The sequence below is a fragment of the Pseudorasbora parva genome, chromosome 13, assembly GCF_024679245.1.
Source record: "Pseudorasbora parva isolate DD20220531a chromosome 13, ASM2467924v1, whole genome shotgun sequence".
Lineage (NCBI taxonomy): Eukaryota > Metazoa > Chordata > Actinopteri > Cypriniformes > Gobionidae > Pseudorasbora > Pseudorasbora parva.
The window spans coordinates 12,844,013-12,861,710 of record NC_090184.1 but is presented as its reverse complement, the minus strand read 5'-3'; the positions used below and the strand labels follow the sequence as shown (position 1 = coordinate 12,861,710).

Below are 17,698 nucleotides of genomic sequence, written 5' to 3'. Positions count from 1 at the left end.
ATTACGTTTTTTACTGCATTTTTAATTAAATAACTGCAGCATTAAATATATGCTATAGTTTTGCATAAATGGAAAATAGAGCGCTATGAATTATTCTTCACTGAAATGTAAAACTTAAAAGAAGATGCTCAATAAACTGCGTCTGCGGCATAGGAGCACTGTACGCTGTGAAGCAGATCCACCATCTGAAGAAGATCCATCCGCTAGAATATTCTGAGTCAGGCTGAATCCTGGCTGAAGCACTTTTGTTTAATCTATATTAAGAATAATATAATCAGCCTATATTATAGTTTAAACTTAAAGATATTAATATTAATAAAGTGAGAGTCTTATGTTTATTTGATGTTGATTTCACATTTCTTTTTCATATAAAGGCTAAATACAAATAAAAGGTGAACATTAATTTGTACTGGTTTTATTTCTAAAATATTATATAGTTTTATAGGTGGACTATTCATAGACTTGGCAAATACATTTTTCAGAAGTTTGTAGGTACAGACATCCTTTGTGGCAGTTCTTAGTAGTTTTTTCTAAAGCTTTTATATAATTCATAACGATATCGGAATTATATCGTATCGACCGAAATTAAGAAAAAAATCGTGATATGAATTTTGGCCATATCGTCCAGCCCTAATCTAGTCTAGTCATGATTACCAGATCTAGAGGAACTAAGCACAGAAAGGCTAGATACAGAGCTGCGGTGTGGTGTTAGCACATGATCACACTCCCCATCCTCCTCATTAAAGTAGCCGGTGTAATCCACATCTGGTAGCCGAGTGTTGTTCTTTGCTCAGGTTTTAACGAAAAGGAACAGTTTAAATTGCTTAAAACAGATGTGATAGCTGATTTGAACAAGTGATGTTACACTGCGACATCCTGCTTCACCGTCACTGTGCTGTCGTCATCGTTAGGGATGGGTATCGTTAAGGTTTTAACGGTATTACTACTCTTATCGATACTGCTTATCGGTCCGGTACTTTAACCGGTCCGGTATTCTTATCGGTACTTTTTGAGATTTTTATATATATATATATATATATATATATATATATATATATATATATTCTAGTAATCAAATGTAAAATAACACTGCATAGTTTATCATAAATAGCCTAAATGAATGCATATTATAGCTGAATTTATTCATTCAAGAGCTGTGAGTGATTTGCTCTTTGCATTTGTTTAATTCGCAGTAATCCGTCAGCATGTTTATTTACACTGCTGCCTCTTTAAGACAGATGTGCAGATCTATAGGCGACTGATAATAGGCAGATGCACTACATTTTCTCCCAACTATCCATAATAACTACGTCCATTTTAGACGCAAACTGTGTTGCAGATTCCTGCACGGGTCCATTTTTGGAGACCCGCCCCCGCCCGTACCCGCAAGGTTTAGCACCAGATCCGACCTGTGACCCTTGAAAATTTCAAAATTAAATCCGTACCCGCCCAGACCCGTTAATATTTGGCCCGTTACCCGACCCGTGCCCGCGATAAATCACACACGCTAAAACATTCAAATTAAAATGCTTTATTTTTTTATCCTACACCTCTCTCAACATCAACAGTGTCATGAATGGGCTAATGAAACAGGCAAAAGTGCCTTTAAAGACTTATTGTCAACAATTTCATATAGCTACTCCACTCACCAGCTTTACTAAGATTTTATATTTTAGTCCCAGAGCATATGCAGTCAATGCCCACTTCACTGCCCATGTCCAGAAAGGGAATAAAAACATCATCAAAGTAGTCCATATGTGACATCAGTTGGTTGATTAGAATCTCTTGAAGCATTGAAAATACATTTTGGTCCAAAAATATCAAAAACTATGAATCAGCATTGTCCTCTCTTCCGTGTTTCTCCAAAAAGATTCAAACGGTTAATGAATCGGTGAATCAATCAATGCTTCTGGTCACCAATGTCACGTGATTTCAGCAGTTTGATGGTTTGACGCGATACGAACTGCTGAAATCACGTGACATTGGCGACCCGAATCATTGATCGATTCACCAATTCATTAACCGTTTGAATCTTTTTAATGCCTCGAAGACATGTATTGAATAAAAAAGCATTTTATATTTGGATTATTCACTTGTGTTGCCGTATTTGAATTATTGTGTTTGGGCATAAGTATGGGGCAACACCTACAAAACCACTTTACAAACATTAAGTACAATACAGAAAAGAGTAATTAGGGTAGTAAATTAATTTGGTTACCATGAGCATACAAACCTACTGTATTTAAATTTGTACACTCTAAAGTTTAATGATATTATTGATTATAAAACTGTACAAATAATCTATAAAACAAAAAATAAACAGCTGCTAGGTAACATGTTGAATGTTCTCATACAGAGAGAGGGGGGTTATGATTTTGAAACGAGAAGGCTCAGAAAAAGCTTAAAAGTGTGTTCGATTTGTGGGGTGCTTTTGTGAAATGGTCTGAACAAATTGATTAAACAAAGTGTAAATATGTTGCAATTAAAAAAAAAAAAAGGTTCCACAGATATTTTTTAATAAGTACAGATGTGGGGAATGATAGTGATAAATTAAAAAAGTTGTTAATGCTGCTGAAATTTTGCTCCTGTTTTTTCCTACTTTAGCTTAGTAGCATGTCAAAGTAGGCTGTAAATCAGAGTTGTGTTTGTCCTTTGTTCTATTTATTTTGTATTTAAAATAGTATGAATAGCATATATACTGAATTTTTATGTTGTTATCATTTTTATGTTGTTATTTGATGAGGATATTTGATGCGTTTTAAAAATATATATATTATTGTAATAGTTTGAAATAAATCATTCATTCATTCATTCATTCATTCATTTAAGACCTTATATGTCAAAAGAACGAGACAATGACCCATTGTCTTGAGCTGTCTTTGAATGGTTGACATCCAGATTATATCTATTGATGAGGCTTTTCAAAAATGATTCATTAATATGTCCAATTCAGTATGTCTGTTTAGCCATTGATTGCAACTTAATTGTCTACCTAGAGAGTCTAATTCCTGATTCTTTTTCTGTTCTCTAGTCTTGGGACATTTTCTTCAGGAATGCTAATGCTGGTGCTCCTCCAGGTACAGCATACCAGAGTCCTCCTCCACTGGGAGTGAATTTGGCTGGGCTTGCTCAGGCCCAGTCTCTGGTGGGGGCACAACCGAATGTGGAGAAACTAGTGGAAGACCATTTGGCAGTCCAGTCCCTCATCAGGGCTTATCAGGTACACACATATTTTATAAACTCTGTGCATTTGTTTCTTTAAAAATATTGTCTATAAATTAATATTTCAGTGCTGCCTTTAATGAGTTTGCAGCTTGTACCTTTATCAAGATAAGAGATCTATGCATTAAAGGACAACTCCGGTGAAAAATGAACCTAGGGTAACTAACACATGGTTACAGAGTAGATTGTTCTCTGGGATGCGTTTTCATGAAAATCGAATGTAAAGAGTTTTATCTCTAAAAACAGATTAGCAGATTAACACTTGTCTATGAGGCACAGAGTAAGTAAAATTAAATTGCTAGTTAATAGCACTAACAAGTCTCAAAATAGCCTCACACTCACATTGTAGCATAATGAGGGTCCCTAAATGCAAGCCGAAGCATTGAGGACTTTGTAAGTGTACAAACAGTTTAATAAGAAGATACTTTAAAAATATCCATGTAATTAGATTTCACAAACTTAATTCCTATCGACCATCTCACTTAGCACAGTGTTCGTGGCTCAACTCGTTGAGACTTTTTTCCAAGATGGCTGCTGTCTGTATATGTGTAATGAACTGTCTTTATAAAGTGTCTTCTTATTAAACTGTTTGTACACTTACAAAGTTCTCAATTCTTCTGTAGAGACCCTCGTTATGCTACCGTGTTAGTGTGAGGCTATTTTGAGCCTTGTTAGTGGTATTAACTAGCGATTTAATTTTACTTACTTTGTGCCCCATATACAAGGGTTATAAGCTTCTAATCTATAAGCTAATCTGTTTTTAGAAATAAAACTCTTTACATTCGATTTTCAAAACGCATTCCAGAGAACGATCTACTCTGTAACCATGTGTTAATTACCCCTAGGTTCATTTTTCACTGGAGTTGTCCTTTAAAGGGATAATTCACCCAAAAATTAAGAGTCAAAGACACCTGCATGAACTGGGGTAAGCAAATAAACATACAATTTTACATTTTTGGGTGAACTATCCCTTTAAGTGTTCATTTTGAATGAAAATAAATAAAAATCAAAATGGATGCTTTTGACGCTATTTGAGGTCACAGGAGAACATTCACTAAGCAGATAGCAGAGGTCTACCGATATTTGAGTTTACGGATAACAATAACTGGAAAATCTACCAAATAACAAATTAATCAGTTGATAGTTTCTGAAATCAGTAAAATGAGTGAACTTTTTAAACTTTATTACAAAATGAACAATAATGACTTAACATAATGAAAATGTTTTGAATAAAAAAATTTAAAAAATCTGTGCTACACACTAGGACTGAATGGTACATCAAATTTTTCATTGCAATATCAACTCGCGCAATGAACACATCGCAACAGACAGGCTGACACGATGAATAAGGGAAAACAGTTTATTACATGCGACATATATATTCGAATAGTAAAAAAAAAAAAAAGAATTTCGAAGGTGAATATTAATATTCAAATAAGAAAATAAAAAGTGGAAAAAAAAAACGCCTCCGGTAGTAAAGGCTTGGCTGTCTGCTTTGAGAGTGAGCGCACTAAAGCGCTCACTCTCATCACTAAAGCGCATGAGGGGTCAGAGACGTCACAGGACTCGCACTTTTACAGCGTCAGTGCTGAAAGTTGACTTATCTTGCATGAAAGATGGCAGAAAGTGCAGAGGCCAACTCGACTGCAGCAGAGAAAGTGATTTTAACTCCAAAATCTAAAAATTAAAGTACTTTGGATTTGGGTCTGTAGGAGGTAAAATTGTTGAGCTGTGAGATAAAGTTGTATGCAAGCTATGTAAGATACAATTAGTATACCATGCCTCATTTTATTAAACGTTAAACAGAAACATTACTAAAGTGTAGGCTACTGTACTGACTGAAGAGATGCATAATAATTATTAATAATTGCAGAAAGGGTAAAAGGATTAATGCACTTCTTCCACTGGTTTCATGTCAAAAGTTCCATGTTTACCACAGCACAGCTCACTCGAAGCGTTTAATATGCTGTAAATCTTAAATTAATATTAATAATATTTGTTTCAATCACTGAATGAAGCCTGCTATATTTGGGACTAGAGTCTCAACCTTAAATTGTTTGCACTAACATTACTCCACAATGCTCAGAAATGGAAACTGATCTACTGGAAGCCCTAATGGACATTAAATGTAGTCACACATTGCTGATGTTGACATTAACATTTTGAAAAAGTATATTTGCCTGGTTTAACGTGATATGATAAACAATCATCAGATTTAATCATTGTGATTTATTACTTGCTTCATCCGCCTTAGTTGGTCACAGCAAAAGTGGATGAGCTACTATGTGCAACTCCTGTGACCTGTCTCTGAAAAATCAGGTGCTAGTGCACCCATTAGCGCGTCCACACACAAAGCAGACAGCCACGCTTCTACTTCCACAGGCATTTTTTTCCCCCACTTTATTTTTATTTTTTTATATTAATTTTCCCCATCCAACTTTTTTTATTTTATTTTTTACTATTTGAATATATATTTGAATTTAGAATATTCGTTAACAGCCCTACTACCTACTACCCAGAACACCTTCTATATAGATCCATCATATAAAAAATCCATCAGTACCACTGGAATTGAAAACATTATTACAAGCTTACGTTGTAAATAAAGCTATGGTAAGCAGATAGTTTTGAAAACTGGCTGGTTATGTACTAATTTTTAACCCCAAAAAGTTAACTACTGCTCTTATTTAATAATCAAATATAAACCAATACAACTTGTACTGAGCTTGCGTTGTTCCAGGAAAAGTGACCACACATTCTGAATAACAGATCTGAGGTTGCCTTGTGGACACTATTGTTTGATAAAATGCTGCCACAATGTTTTAGAGTGTGTGTTGTTAAAGTAGTGGCTTCTTTGCTAGTCCAACTATAGTCCACTGTATTGCAACTACAAATGAGTGCAACATACATCCTTATATTGCAGCCAATCAACTTTCGTGTGAGAGAGCGAACGTCTCTTTCTATCAAAAGATAGAGTTGTTTTATCCAAGGCTCAACTTACTGTAGTAGGCCTATTTATAATGTATAATTCACCCAAACACAAATTAACAAATGTAGGCTACCACAAATGTAAACGCTGTCATCATGTACCCACCATCATGTCGTTTTTTAATTTAACTTCCAAACACAAATAAAGATAATCTTTATGAAACCTGAGGGATTTCTGTCCCTCCATTTTTAGGGACAGTCAGTCCATTCCTCTCAAACTTAAAAGATACAAAGATAATGTCATAAAGACATGTAAAAATAACTAATCGAGTGTCTAATCCAAATCTTCTTTAGTCTTCAAGTCTTCTGAAGAGACACAATGGCTTTGTGATGAATATTTTTAACACGACACACATACTGTAGTAAACACGGACATTCAAATGCATTGAAAACGTAAGTAATGCATAAGGGGGGAAAATTATTTACATTAAGTTACATTAATAATCTTATTACATACAATCATACAACAACTTTACATGATATGTATAATAATAATAATAATGGGGGAATATTTGTGGATCCTGATAATAAAACACAAATAATACACTCCTGAACAAAATCTTAAGACCAGTGGATGCATTGCAAATTTTACACATTTCGCACTAGTGGATCATAACCGGGTTGTAAGTGCTGCTTCAAAATGCCAAAAGAAGAAACAGGAGCAAGAAACAAAAAATAGAGAGTAGGCAATTTATTGAAAACTGCATTTAAACTGAAACAGGCCGTTCATCAGCTGATCAAAAGTTTAAGACCATAGCCATAAAAAGGTAAAATCTGCACAAAAATATGGCTTTCATGTCATTGTTCTTCAAGCAGTCATACTGTCAAGATCTCCTGATGGCAAAGGCAAAAACGCTTTCTCTCTTTGAACGTGGCAGGACTGTTGAGCTGCACAAGCAAGGCCTTTCACAAGCAAGGCCATTGCTGCCGAGGTTGGACGCAGTAAGACAGTCATTTTACAATTCTTAAAAAATCCTGAGATTTATGGGACAAAAAAGTCAAGTGGTAGACCCAAAAAGACTTCACCTGCACCGAGCCGCAGGATCCGATGGGTTGTCCGTGAAGACACCGGTCGATCCTCGACCCAAATTAAGGCCCTTACTGATGCTGACTGCAGCCCAATAACCATAAGACATCATCTACTAGAGAAGGGCTTCAAGAACAAAAAACGTCTTCAAAGGCCACGTCTCCTCCCACAACACAAACTTGCCCATTTGGAATTTGCAAGGAAGCACCAAACATGGGACATTGAAAGGTGGAAGAAAGTTTTATTCTCCGACGAGAATAAAATTTACCTGGACGGTCCTGATGGTTTCCAATGTTACTGGCATGACAAGGAGATCCCACCTGAGATGTTTTCTACACGGCACAGTAGGGGAGGCTCCATCATGATCTGGGGTGCTTTTTCCTTCAATGGGAAAATGGAGCTTCAGGTTGTGCAGGGGCGTCAAACGGCGACTGGCTATGTGGATCTGTTGCAGCGGGCATCCCTCTTGACCGAGGGCCCCCGTCTGTGCGGTAATGACTGGGTCTTTCAACAGGACAACACTGCAATTCACAAAGACCGCCTGACGAAGGACTTCTTCCAGGAGAATAACGTTGCTCTTTTGGACCATCCTGTGTGTTCCCCTGATCTAAATCCCATTGAGAACATTTGGGGATGATGGCAAGGGAGGTTTACAAAAATGGACGTCAATTCCAGACCGTGGATGCCCTTCGTGAAGCCATCTTCACCACATGGAGCAACCAGCCTCCTGGAAACAGTTGCATCAAGCATGCCGAAACGAGTTTTTGAAGTGATCAACAAGAACGGTGGGGCTACTCACTACTTTTTCTGTTCTTTTTTGACACTTTTAGTACTGTTGTACGTTTATTTTTGGGCTATGGTCTTAAACTTTTGATCAGCTGATGAACGGCCTGTTTCAGTTTAAATGCAGTTTTCAATAAATTGCCTACTCTCTATTTTTTGTCTCTTGCTCCTGTTTCTTCTTTTGGCATTTTGAAGCAGCACTTACAACCCAGTTATGATCCACAAGTGCGAAATGTGTAAAACTTGCAATGAATCCCCTGGTCTTAAGATTTTGTTCAGGAGTGTATATAATTTAAAAAAAATAACATTTAAAAAAATCTTTATTTTGGCTTACAATATCTGGATACATATCGTGAGTTCAGTATCGAGATATATATCGAATCGTGACACGAGTGTATCGGTACACCCCTATAAATAATAGACACTTTAATGGGGTGGTTGCATGCGATTTCACTTTTTTAACTTTAGTCAGGGTGTAATGTTGCTGCTTGAGCATAAACGGTATCTGCAAAGTAACAGTGCTGAAAGTTCAATGCAAATGGAGATAGTCTTTTTTTATAATTAACAGTTTATTGGTTTTTCAAAACCTCTAAACACACACAAAACCATTAAAAAACAAAACAACAACACTACTCCTAGAACAAAATAGAATAAATGAAGACGCAAAAAAAAAACATGACAGTGATGCAGAGTCCTTGAGTTAACAAACTTTCCTATATGTAGGTTCAGAATTGTATCAAAAAGTTTCCTTCCATCATGCATTTTAGTTAAATGCTATGTTTATGAGCCAGAACGCCATTAAACACCCATAATATACGCATGATACTTCCCCCATTTTAAGTTATACACTTTATCAAGCAGCTTTAGGACAGTTGCTCTAGGGCCACCAGTTGACCCAGAGCAACGAGCCACAAATTCATTGCAGGTGCAGAGGGAGCTTTCCATGATTTGACCAGAAGTTTCTGGCCTAACATAACGACAGTCTGGGTCCAATTAGAGAGTGGAGGGGTCAGGTCACTTAATGCGGAGGGGTCCCTCAAAATAATCAAACTAGGGGTGAATGGAACATTCTGGTCGACAATTTTCTCTAACACTAGATGTAGGGAAGACCAAAAAGCCTGAATTTTTGGGCAACTCCAGAGCATGTGTACTAGGGTACCATTTTTGTCCCGACACCTCCAGCAATCCGAGTTATCAACTAAACCCACCGTATGCAGCCTAGATGGAGTCCATTAGAATCTATTGCGTATTTTAAATTGGATAAGTCATGTTTGCAGTTATCTTGATTTTTTTTTTTTTTTTTTTTTTTTTTTTTCCATTTCTAAGAATTCTGCCCCATTCTGCATCTGTGAATGACATCCTTAGGTCAGTTTCCCATGTCATTTTAAGGGACAATGTATTGGAGTCTGAGGCCGTAAGGATCATTGCATAGTAAACAGAGGCTTCATGTCCGCGCCCCTAAAATTGTTAGGACCTTCTCTAATATATCACAGCTCGGGGGAACCAATGAATAGGAGCCCTAAGACCTGCACCATGAGGTGTCTTAACTGGTAAATCAAATTACTGTCTAAGAGCCTCAAAAGATTTTAATGTCCCATCTTGGTACAAGTCTCCGAGCACCCTAATCCCTTTTTGCAACCATAGCTTCCAAAGGAAGGGAGATTTATTTATACAGAGCTTGGGGTAGATATTGTCTTTTAAAGTTACGACAGTTTATTGCCTACAAAAACGTCCTGTTTGGACTACAACCTACAATCTTCCTGGGTTGGTGACGTTATAAACCTTGATAGTCACCGCAGATGTGACTTCTGCCTGTAATGGTATTGGGCGTGGCGTTTCTGGACAACCTGTGCTTGGCACTTCAGCCAATAACAATACATGAAACTACATTTGGCCATCTAACCAATCTAAGTCCATTCGGTGTTTCGGAGGGATGGGATTCATAGAACAAACCGTTCAAAGGACAGTGGAGACAGTAGTGTGGAATAAAGGTAAAATATAAGAAAAATATGGCGTTTAAAAAAAAAGAAGTATTAAGACGTGTTATACTGTGCCCCATAAACACAACCAAGCCTAGAAAAAAACATGGAACCACCCCTTTAAGCTTTGTAAAGACAAAAATGACGGAGTATTTTAAGTGGTTTTACACTGTCATGAAGAAAATACAGCCAAATGCGTGGGTGCGTTGTTTGGGTTTGGGTTCTATTTTGCAAAATCTGTCGTTGTTTTTTTATGTTTCATGTCTAGAGGGTGCTGTTATAAAAAGCCATGGAGAAACAGATTAGTTAAAAGGTGGGAAAAAAAATATTGGATTCTGCAACTATCAACATTGAATTACCTGATAACAATATTTCGATAAAGCATCTATCAGTTTCAATTAATCTGTAAAACTGATCTATCGGTTGACCTCTAGCAGATTTTAAGCAGATAGGAAATACCAAATTTTGCAATTACTTGTTTTGGTTGCATTTTTGCATCTTACATTTGTGACTGTGGAAGAATGGGCTCGATTTCACAGTTGTGGGATCTGCTTGGTGAACTCCTCATGTCTTGTGACTGCTGTTGCCTTGTTTCCAGGTAATGGGGCATCACAATGCAAACCTTGACCCTCTTGGCATCAGTTGTGTAAATTTTGACGAGACCCCAGTAGCTACTGGGTTCCAGCATGTTGGTGAGAAATGTTTTCTGTCTTCCACAGCTCAACAGACCAATATTAATGAGCCTGTTTTGTGTGATTGTTGCTTTCTCCTTCCCTTTATCTGTCTCTCTTTCTCCCATTTCACACTTTCCCCTGTTTTCAATTCTTATACCCCACCCCTTCTACACCCGACACTTAATTTCGTCTTCAACACTTCCTACATCATCAATCTTCTTGTTCTCTTGCTGCACTTCCTCTTCTGTCCCTTGTTTCTCCCCTTTCTATATCTTTTCCCTTTGGGTGGTTTTGCGTTCGGCTCCCGTGTGTGGGGGGACCTCTTGTCTCCTGTAGATACGTGGTCACCATGTGGCTCAGCTGGACCCTCTTGGGATTATGGATGCTGATCTGGATTCATGCGTTCCTACCGACATTATTACGTCATCGGATAAACTCGGTGAGGAATTATGAATGTCCACCAAACCTTACTTGGTTAGGACTCAGATGTTTTGTCAAAACTGCTTTCCATGACAGTTGGTAATTGAATTTCAACTTCATCTTCATAATTTATTCAAAACAAGTATTATGTTATTGTGTTAAACTTTTCTGGAAAGGAGTTTTAGACTTATTTGAACCATTTTTTTCGATTATGGATTTGATGTGATGACAGGCAGCAGCACTGTTTGGCTTTCACAAAAGGGCGAATCCTTTCCATCAATCTAAAATGTACTTTCTGTACCGCATCATGCTTGAGGTGGCTGGAAGTCTTGAAAGACGTGCTTTGCTCCATTTCAACTTGCTTGACAGGTCTTTGTAGAGACTTGGCTTGCTCATATGTTACATGCACTCTACTTTCTATTTTCTGCACAAACTGTGGTTTGGTAACCACAGCAAAATACTCAAAGCTGGTGGTCTGTTACACAGAGAATTTATATTACAATTGACAGTGGGTTGTTCAATAAATTACTCCAATAGAGGTGGGAGTTAATCCGTCAGATATTTTAAATAACCAGTAATGGCTTTAAATGCTTTGTAACCGAGTACATTTGAGGTGTGCGTCTTGCAGCTCACACCCAACATGGCTCTGTTGGATCTTCAGATGAATGCAACAACCCATTTCTCTGTCTCCGTAAGTAAGCTTAAACCACTTATGATTTATACAGAACTTAACATGATTATACCATTCAGCAGGCACGTGCACGGATAGATCCCAAGTGCTCCTCAAGCACCTGCCCTTTTTTTCTCTGACTAGATAGCCTTCCATTAAACGGGTGATGAATTGTGGAATCAACTTTTCCTTAAGCCTTTGATATATAAAAGGTCATGGTGTAATATAAGAATATCCTGCAAGTTTCGGAGCTGAAAACTTTGTTGTTAGTAAAAGAAAAGTTTTTATAGACACCGGGCCCAGCAAACAAGGCTCTCGAATCAATGACTTATTAGAAGGAAGAAACGCCGCCTCCATATGTACGCCTGCTTCTGTAGCCCCTCGTGGAGCTAAACTGATCACGTTACTGACCTATAAACATGCCGAAGATAGTAAGATAATCGTTTGAAACAAGTCACAGGTTGACACTGGATTTGAAGAACTATTGCGATTAAAACACAATGCTATTCCTTCTATATTGGATCCGAAAGGAATGGTGCAGCACACTTATGTAAAACGTGTTAATATTAAAATATATATATATAATATATAATATATAATATATAATATTTAATATGTGATAGTATTGCATTGTTACAGATAATGTAAACAGAAAATACCTTAGCATGCTGTAACAGGCTGGAGAATTCCTTATTTGTTGGTTCATTGCAATTCGGGATCAGAACCGATCGGATATGTCAAGTCAACTTAATTTATATAACGCTTTTACAATAACGATTGTTTCAAAGCAGCTTCACAGTGTTAAACAGGAAAATATTGGTTGGTCTCAGAAGACACTCCAGGATTTGTTGGTCATGTCCAGGCGCAGGTCAACCATCCGATCCGGACATGGCCTGGATCCAGCCAACAGCAGTAAACCTCGGGATAAACATAGAGACTAACATTATCGTAGATGCCACTCTTCTTATGATGTAACCAGTACATCAGGTGTTATGGGATGTGTTCCCAGTTCCGGCTATTTAATGCAGCCTAAAGGGGGTCGCACACCGGACGCGGAGCTCAGCGGCGCGCCGCGCAGCATCTCAGGTATCGCACACCGAACGCGCACATTCTAAAAGGATTTTAAAAGGCTACGTTTATTATACATTTCCCCAAAATATGTTTAGACTTTATTCAAGCTGTTGAACTCAGAATGTAAAACAGATGTGTCTTGTAGCAAACGTTGAAATCAGTATACCTTAACGATAATATACTTTTAATATAAAGCCTTGAAATGGCGCTCTGTGGCGCGGCAGGATTTAGAACAACTTCCTGAGTCGCCGCGGACAGGCGCCGAATGCCGCCACCGGTGTGCGTACACTCATTGAAAACAATGTGTTCGAATTTTAAAGACGTGGCTCGCCGCCGAGCTCCGCGTCCGGTGTGCGACCCCCCCCCCCCCTTAACAATCAGTCAATTTATTTGAATAATGTAAGTTAAAAATATTCTATGTGTATGTCACAGTAAAGAGATTTGTTTTTATTCTAGATTTAAACTGACAGAGGGTAATCAGCAATTTATCTTCTGCTTCCTGAACAATGTTAGGAAGACGGTTCCAGAGTTAAGGTGCTAAATAGGATTCACCACCTGCAGTTGATTTTGATATTCTAGGTATTATCTACTGGCCAGAATTAAGACCGCAATAGACGTGATGGAGTATAATGTTTTAAGAGCAAAATTAGTTCTTTGCAAGAGTAAGTAATTTGCAAGATTTTAAAATGTCTGTGATGTTTAATAAGGAGCCAATGCAGTGTTGACAATTACAATAATCTAGCCTTGAGGTCATTAAGGGTGCTTTCACACTAGCACTTTTTGTGCGCACCCGGGTTCGATTGATGTCAAAGTTCGGTTCGTTTGGATGATGTGAACACGGTTTTCCGAACTCGGGTGTGCACCCGCAAACCACACCCGAGTCCGCTTAAAAAAGGTGGTCTGGGTTTTGGTTCATGTGAACTCTGGTATGGTTCATTGCTAATGTGAATGCAATCATACTAAATCGCGGAAGTGAACCGCTATTAATGACGTATGATTTGATACAAATGTGTGTTTTGTGTGCGTTTCTCTCATTTACCTGACAAACGTCACTGACATACTGCACTGACATACTAGAGAGCTGTAGATCTGATTTCTGCTCGTCTTCGGCGTTCTTTAGAGCATTTGCAGTGCATTCTCAGCAGATAGACACAAGTGCCATTACGTACGTAACAAAAACAACGGTTCAAAAACAAAAATATAAAAGTGACTGGAGCATTTCGCCGCATTCACACGTGCTGTTGTTAATAAGCAACCGGGTAAACAGCTGCTGCTTTGATGATGCAAACGAACCCCGGTTCGGACCCAAATAATATAATATTAACACAGTCCAGCGGGAGCAGGTGGAGGGGTGAGCAATCGAACTCTGGTTCAGACCAAGTGAAAGCACCCTAACACACCTGCACCTGAGACCCGCAATCAATCAATCAATCAACTTTATTTATATAGCGCTTTTACAATCACGATTGTGTCAAAGCAGCTTCACAGTGTCAAACAGGATAATATTGCGACAAAATTAGATTTGGCTGTACAGTCGTACTGGAGAAAACAGTGATGTTATCAGCTTATTTTAATTTATCATATAGCGACAATGTTGGCAGATCAGTATTATAGTTTATAGAATTAAATAAGACCTAATTCATATATTTTATTTGTATAATAAGTTGAATAACTTTAATCATATTTTTAGTGTCCCCATATTTTTAGTGTATTTTTAGTGTCCCCAACCCGCAGTGACGGATTGATTGACAGCTGTCTGACTTGCAAAGATAGGGGATGACTGAAGTGATGCCAGTAGCTTTGCAACAGAGCGGTCATTAGAAGTAGGGTAATTTCTCCCCCACCTTCACCTGAAGTGGAAGAGGTTGAATTTATAGGGGCCAAGGCCCTATAAATTCAAGCTACTGGTTCAAACTGCGGTCTTAACTCCCAATGCCGACGATGCTAGTGAAGACCTAATCTATGAACATTCAAATCCTTATACTGAATGCCACTAAAATAGATCAGATAAATTAACTGAATCATTAAGCAGCACAGGACCAATAAGTTCAATCCAAAACAAGAATAGTTTATAATAAATTATAAGCTCATTTCCTCAAAAAAAAAAATGTTAGACTATATACACCAGCACGTTACAGTATTGTTGTTCGCTACCACAGCAACCACTTGCGTGTCAAGGTTTGAAAGCCTGTCTCTTGTATGAAAAATATCTGTACACATGACTGCTGGCAAAAATATTGCAAGAAATGCTTTTTGGGAATTTCATTAATGCTAATTTGCCCTGTTTATTGAATCTGGCCCTTGGCCGGGTAATTACTTGGATGTATCTGATTTGTGTAATTTGTTACTCACTTGCATATATTACTAAAACAATTATTGTACAGATAATAATTATTTTTACTGAACCAGTACTTTTCAAGAAAACTTTAGTCTTGGCTTTGCCTGGCAGTGTTTGGGACAGTTGTTTGCTAGAGCTTGAACTTGCGATTTGAACTATGATGAACATATTACTTTATGAATTTTAGCAAACAGTCAAAGCAAGCAGTTGTTCTGGTGTGTGCATTAACCCCCCCCCACAAGTTAAATAGACAGATGAATCGCTGTCGTTTAGGAAAAAGTGTTTGAGTGGAGATCACAATCTTTTAATCATTAATCATGCAGCTCTAGTGTAGGCTGTGATTAAATAATGAGCCTTGAAGCCGTGATTGTGTTGCTGCAGCATTTAGGAACTGCTTTGTGTGATGCCTGGTGTGTGATTTACTGAAGGAAAATTGTTTTATCTAGAATCCATTAGAAGATGTGTGGTGTACCTCAGTGAGCAACTCTTTATATTTCATTAGTGCAGCTATTCAGTGCTGTAATTTAATGTTTGTTAGTGTCTCAATGGAATTGGCTATTTGAGGTTTTGGGAATCACTAACTCCCAGTGGAATTTTTCCCCCTACTACTGCCTCTCCAGACCTTACACATGTCAAGAAGCGTCTAAGTGCTCTAACCATTGGAGGTAGGCTTTAATGATGAGCGGTTCTGTACATCTTGGTATTTAGCTTTGCTTTAGTAGTTGCAAGTAGTTTTAGCTGCTTTTTGTATGTATTTTTGGCAGTGCTGGTTAATTTTGTGGCCACTTTAGTTTATGCACTATTTTTCATAGATTTGGAGTTGAAATTCTAAATTGTTCTTTGGCATCTAAGAATAGCAGTCATAAACTGGTTGAAATGCATTTAAGAAAAAAAAAACCTTTCAGAAAACTGATAATATATTATAAAACATTATAATGGTTTTAATAGAGACTCTTTGAACCTAAAATAATGCTTTTAAATAAACTAATTCTTGTTTTGAACACTGTTGAATGGTGTGTCTTTGTTTAGCTGTACAAAATTTATTTTGTAAAATTTTTTCTTTATATGTACTAGGGATGGGACGAAATATCGTTTGACAAAATATCGCGATACAAAACGTGACGAAACGCATCGAGGTCGAAAAAAATGGATCGCGAAATAAAGATAGATGGCACCGCTGCATGATTTGCGTAGTATACAAGTTAAATAATTTAGTGTATTATATGTGTGTGTGTGTGGGGCAGACATAACAAAACGCAGCGCGCATTTTCTGTTTGATCCGTGGCATAGCCCGTAAAGTTAGTTGGAAAAAGTGAGAGCAGTCAGACAAAGGATGTAGCAGCAAACATTAATAGGGAAAGAAAAGGGTTGACATTAGCATTAATATTCTAAACCAAAAAATGCAGTTATTGCCTACATAAACTACCATATTTTCTGTTTAACTTTTATTAGACTCCAGAAAGAAAAGGGCGTTTTTTCACTGAGCACATTCTCTGCAGTCTGAGCGTGATGCACTGCAGCTCACTCTCGCTCATGTCTGAGGTAAATCATAAACACCATCACCCCGCTTACAGTACACGTGTTTTATTGAACTAAATACATTACAATCGGCTAAAACGAATGCACAGGTTACTTTCCTGAACAAGCGCGCTTCCGAGTCGTTCGTGTTCTCCACACTGTCCACGTGAATAGCGGCAGTTCGGCGAGCACACGCAAAATACCGGCAGTTCAATAGGGAATGCGGATCTCTTAAAGGGGCCACACTATATTCCACTCGTGTAATATGGACCTCCTCCAGGTATGGTGTGGTTCTGGTTCGCTCACTGGTACACATTAACAATTTTTCATACAAACTGTGCCCTGCTCTGAATTAAACTGCCAGTGTAAAAACTAAGTGAGAAATCACTACTTACTCATTATTTTTAAGTTTAGGCTTAAGAGACATGAACAATTTCTTAGATAAACATATCTTTGACCTTTGATATGTCTAGTCTTCATGCTGTATTGTTTATTATTGAATAAGTATGGTTTCACTAATAATAAATGTACATTTGCATAAAGCATGCATATTTGTCCATACCTATGTTGATTAGAGTATTAAAAACTTAATTTAAACTTAATTTAAGACACATTTACAATTGCTAAAAAGGTGCGATTAAATTGCGATTAATCGCGAGTTAACTCATGACAATCATGCAGTTAATCGCGATTCAATATTTTAATTGATTGACATCCCTACAGTGCCCTCCACAATTATTGGCACCCCTGTTTAAGATGTGGTCGCGGACTTCTAAAAATTCTCCTTTTTTTTAAACATAGAACCAAAATGCAAAAAAAAGAGAAAAATCCTACCTTTCGTTTAAGTACATTACTTGGGTGGTAAAAAAAAAAAATCACAGATTTGGAAAGAAAAAAATATATTTTGATATCGTATCGTGATATATCGTATCGTAACCCTGGCATATCGAGGTGCATCGTATCGTGAGTTTAAGTGTATCGTCCCATCCCTAATATGTACACACTATA

The 17,698-nt window shown here is 37.6% G+C and overlaps 1 protein-coding gene across 3 annotated transcripts in view; it reads left to right on the top strand.

The window, feature by feature from the left end:
• The window catches only part of ogdha (oxoglutarate dehydrogenase a), a 61,787-nt gene that overhangs the window by 10,111 nt on the left and 33,978 nt on the right, over positions 1-17,698 (top strand). For 2 of the 3 annotated variants that reach the window (XM_067413184.1, XM_067413185.1), the window contains exons 3-4: positions 3,032-3,220; positions 11,010-11,112. In XM_067413184.1, the coding sequence (XP_067269285.1) occupies positions 3,032-3,220; positions 11,010-11,112 (292 nt within the window). Of the gene's footprint in view, positions 1-3,031; positions 3,221-10,597; positions 10,692-11,009; positions 11,113-17,698 lie in introns of all 3 variants that reach the window. The other variant, XM_067413187.1, reaches the window with a different exon arrangement.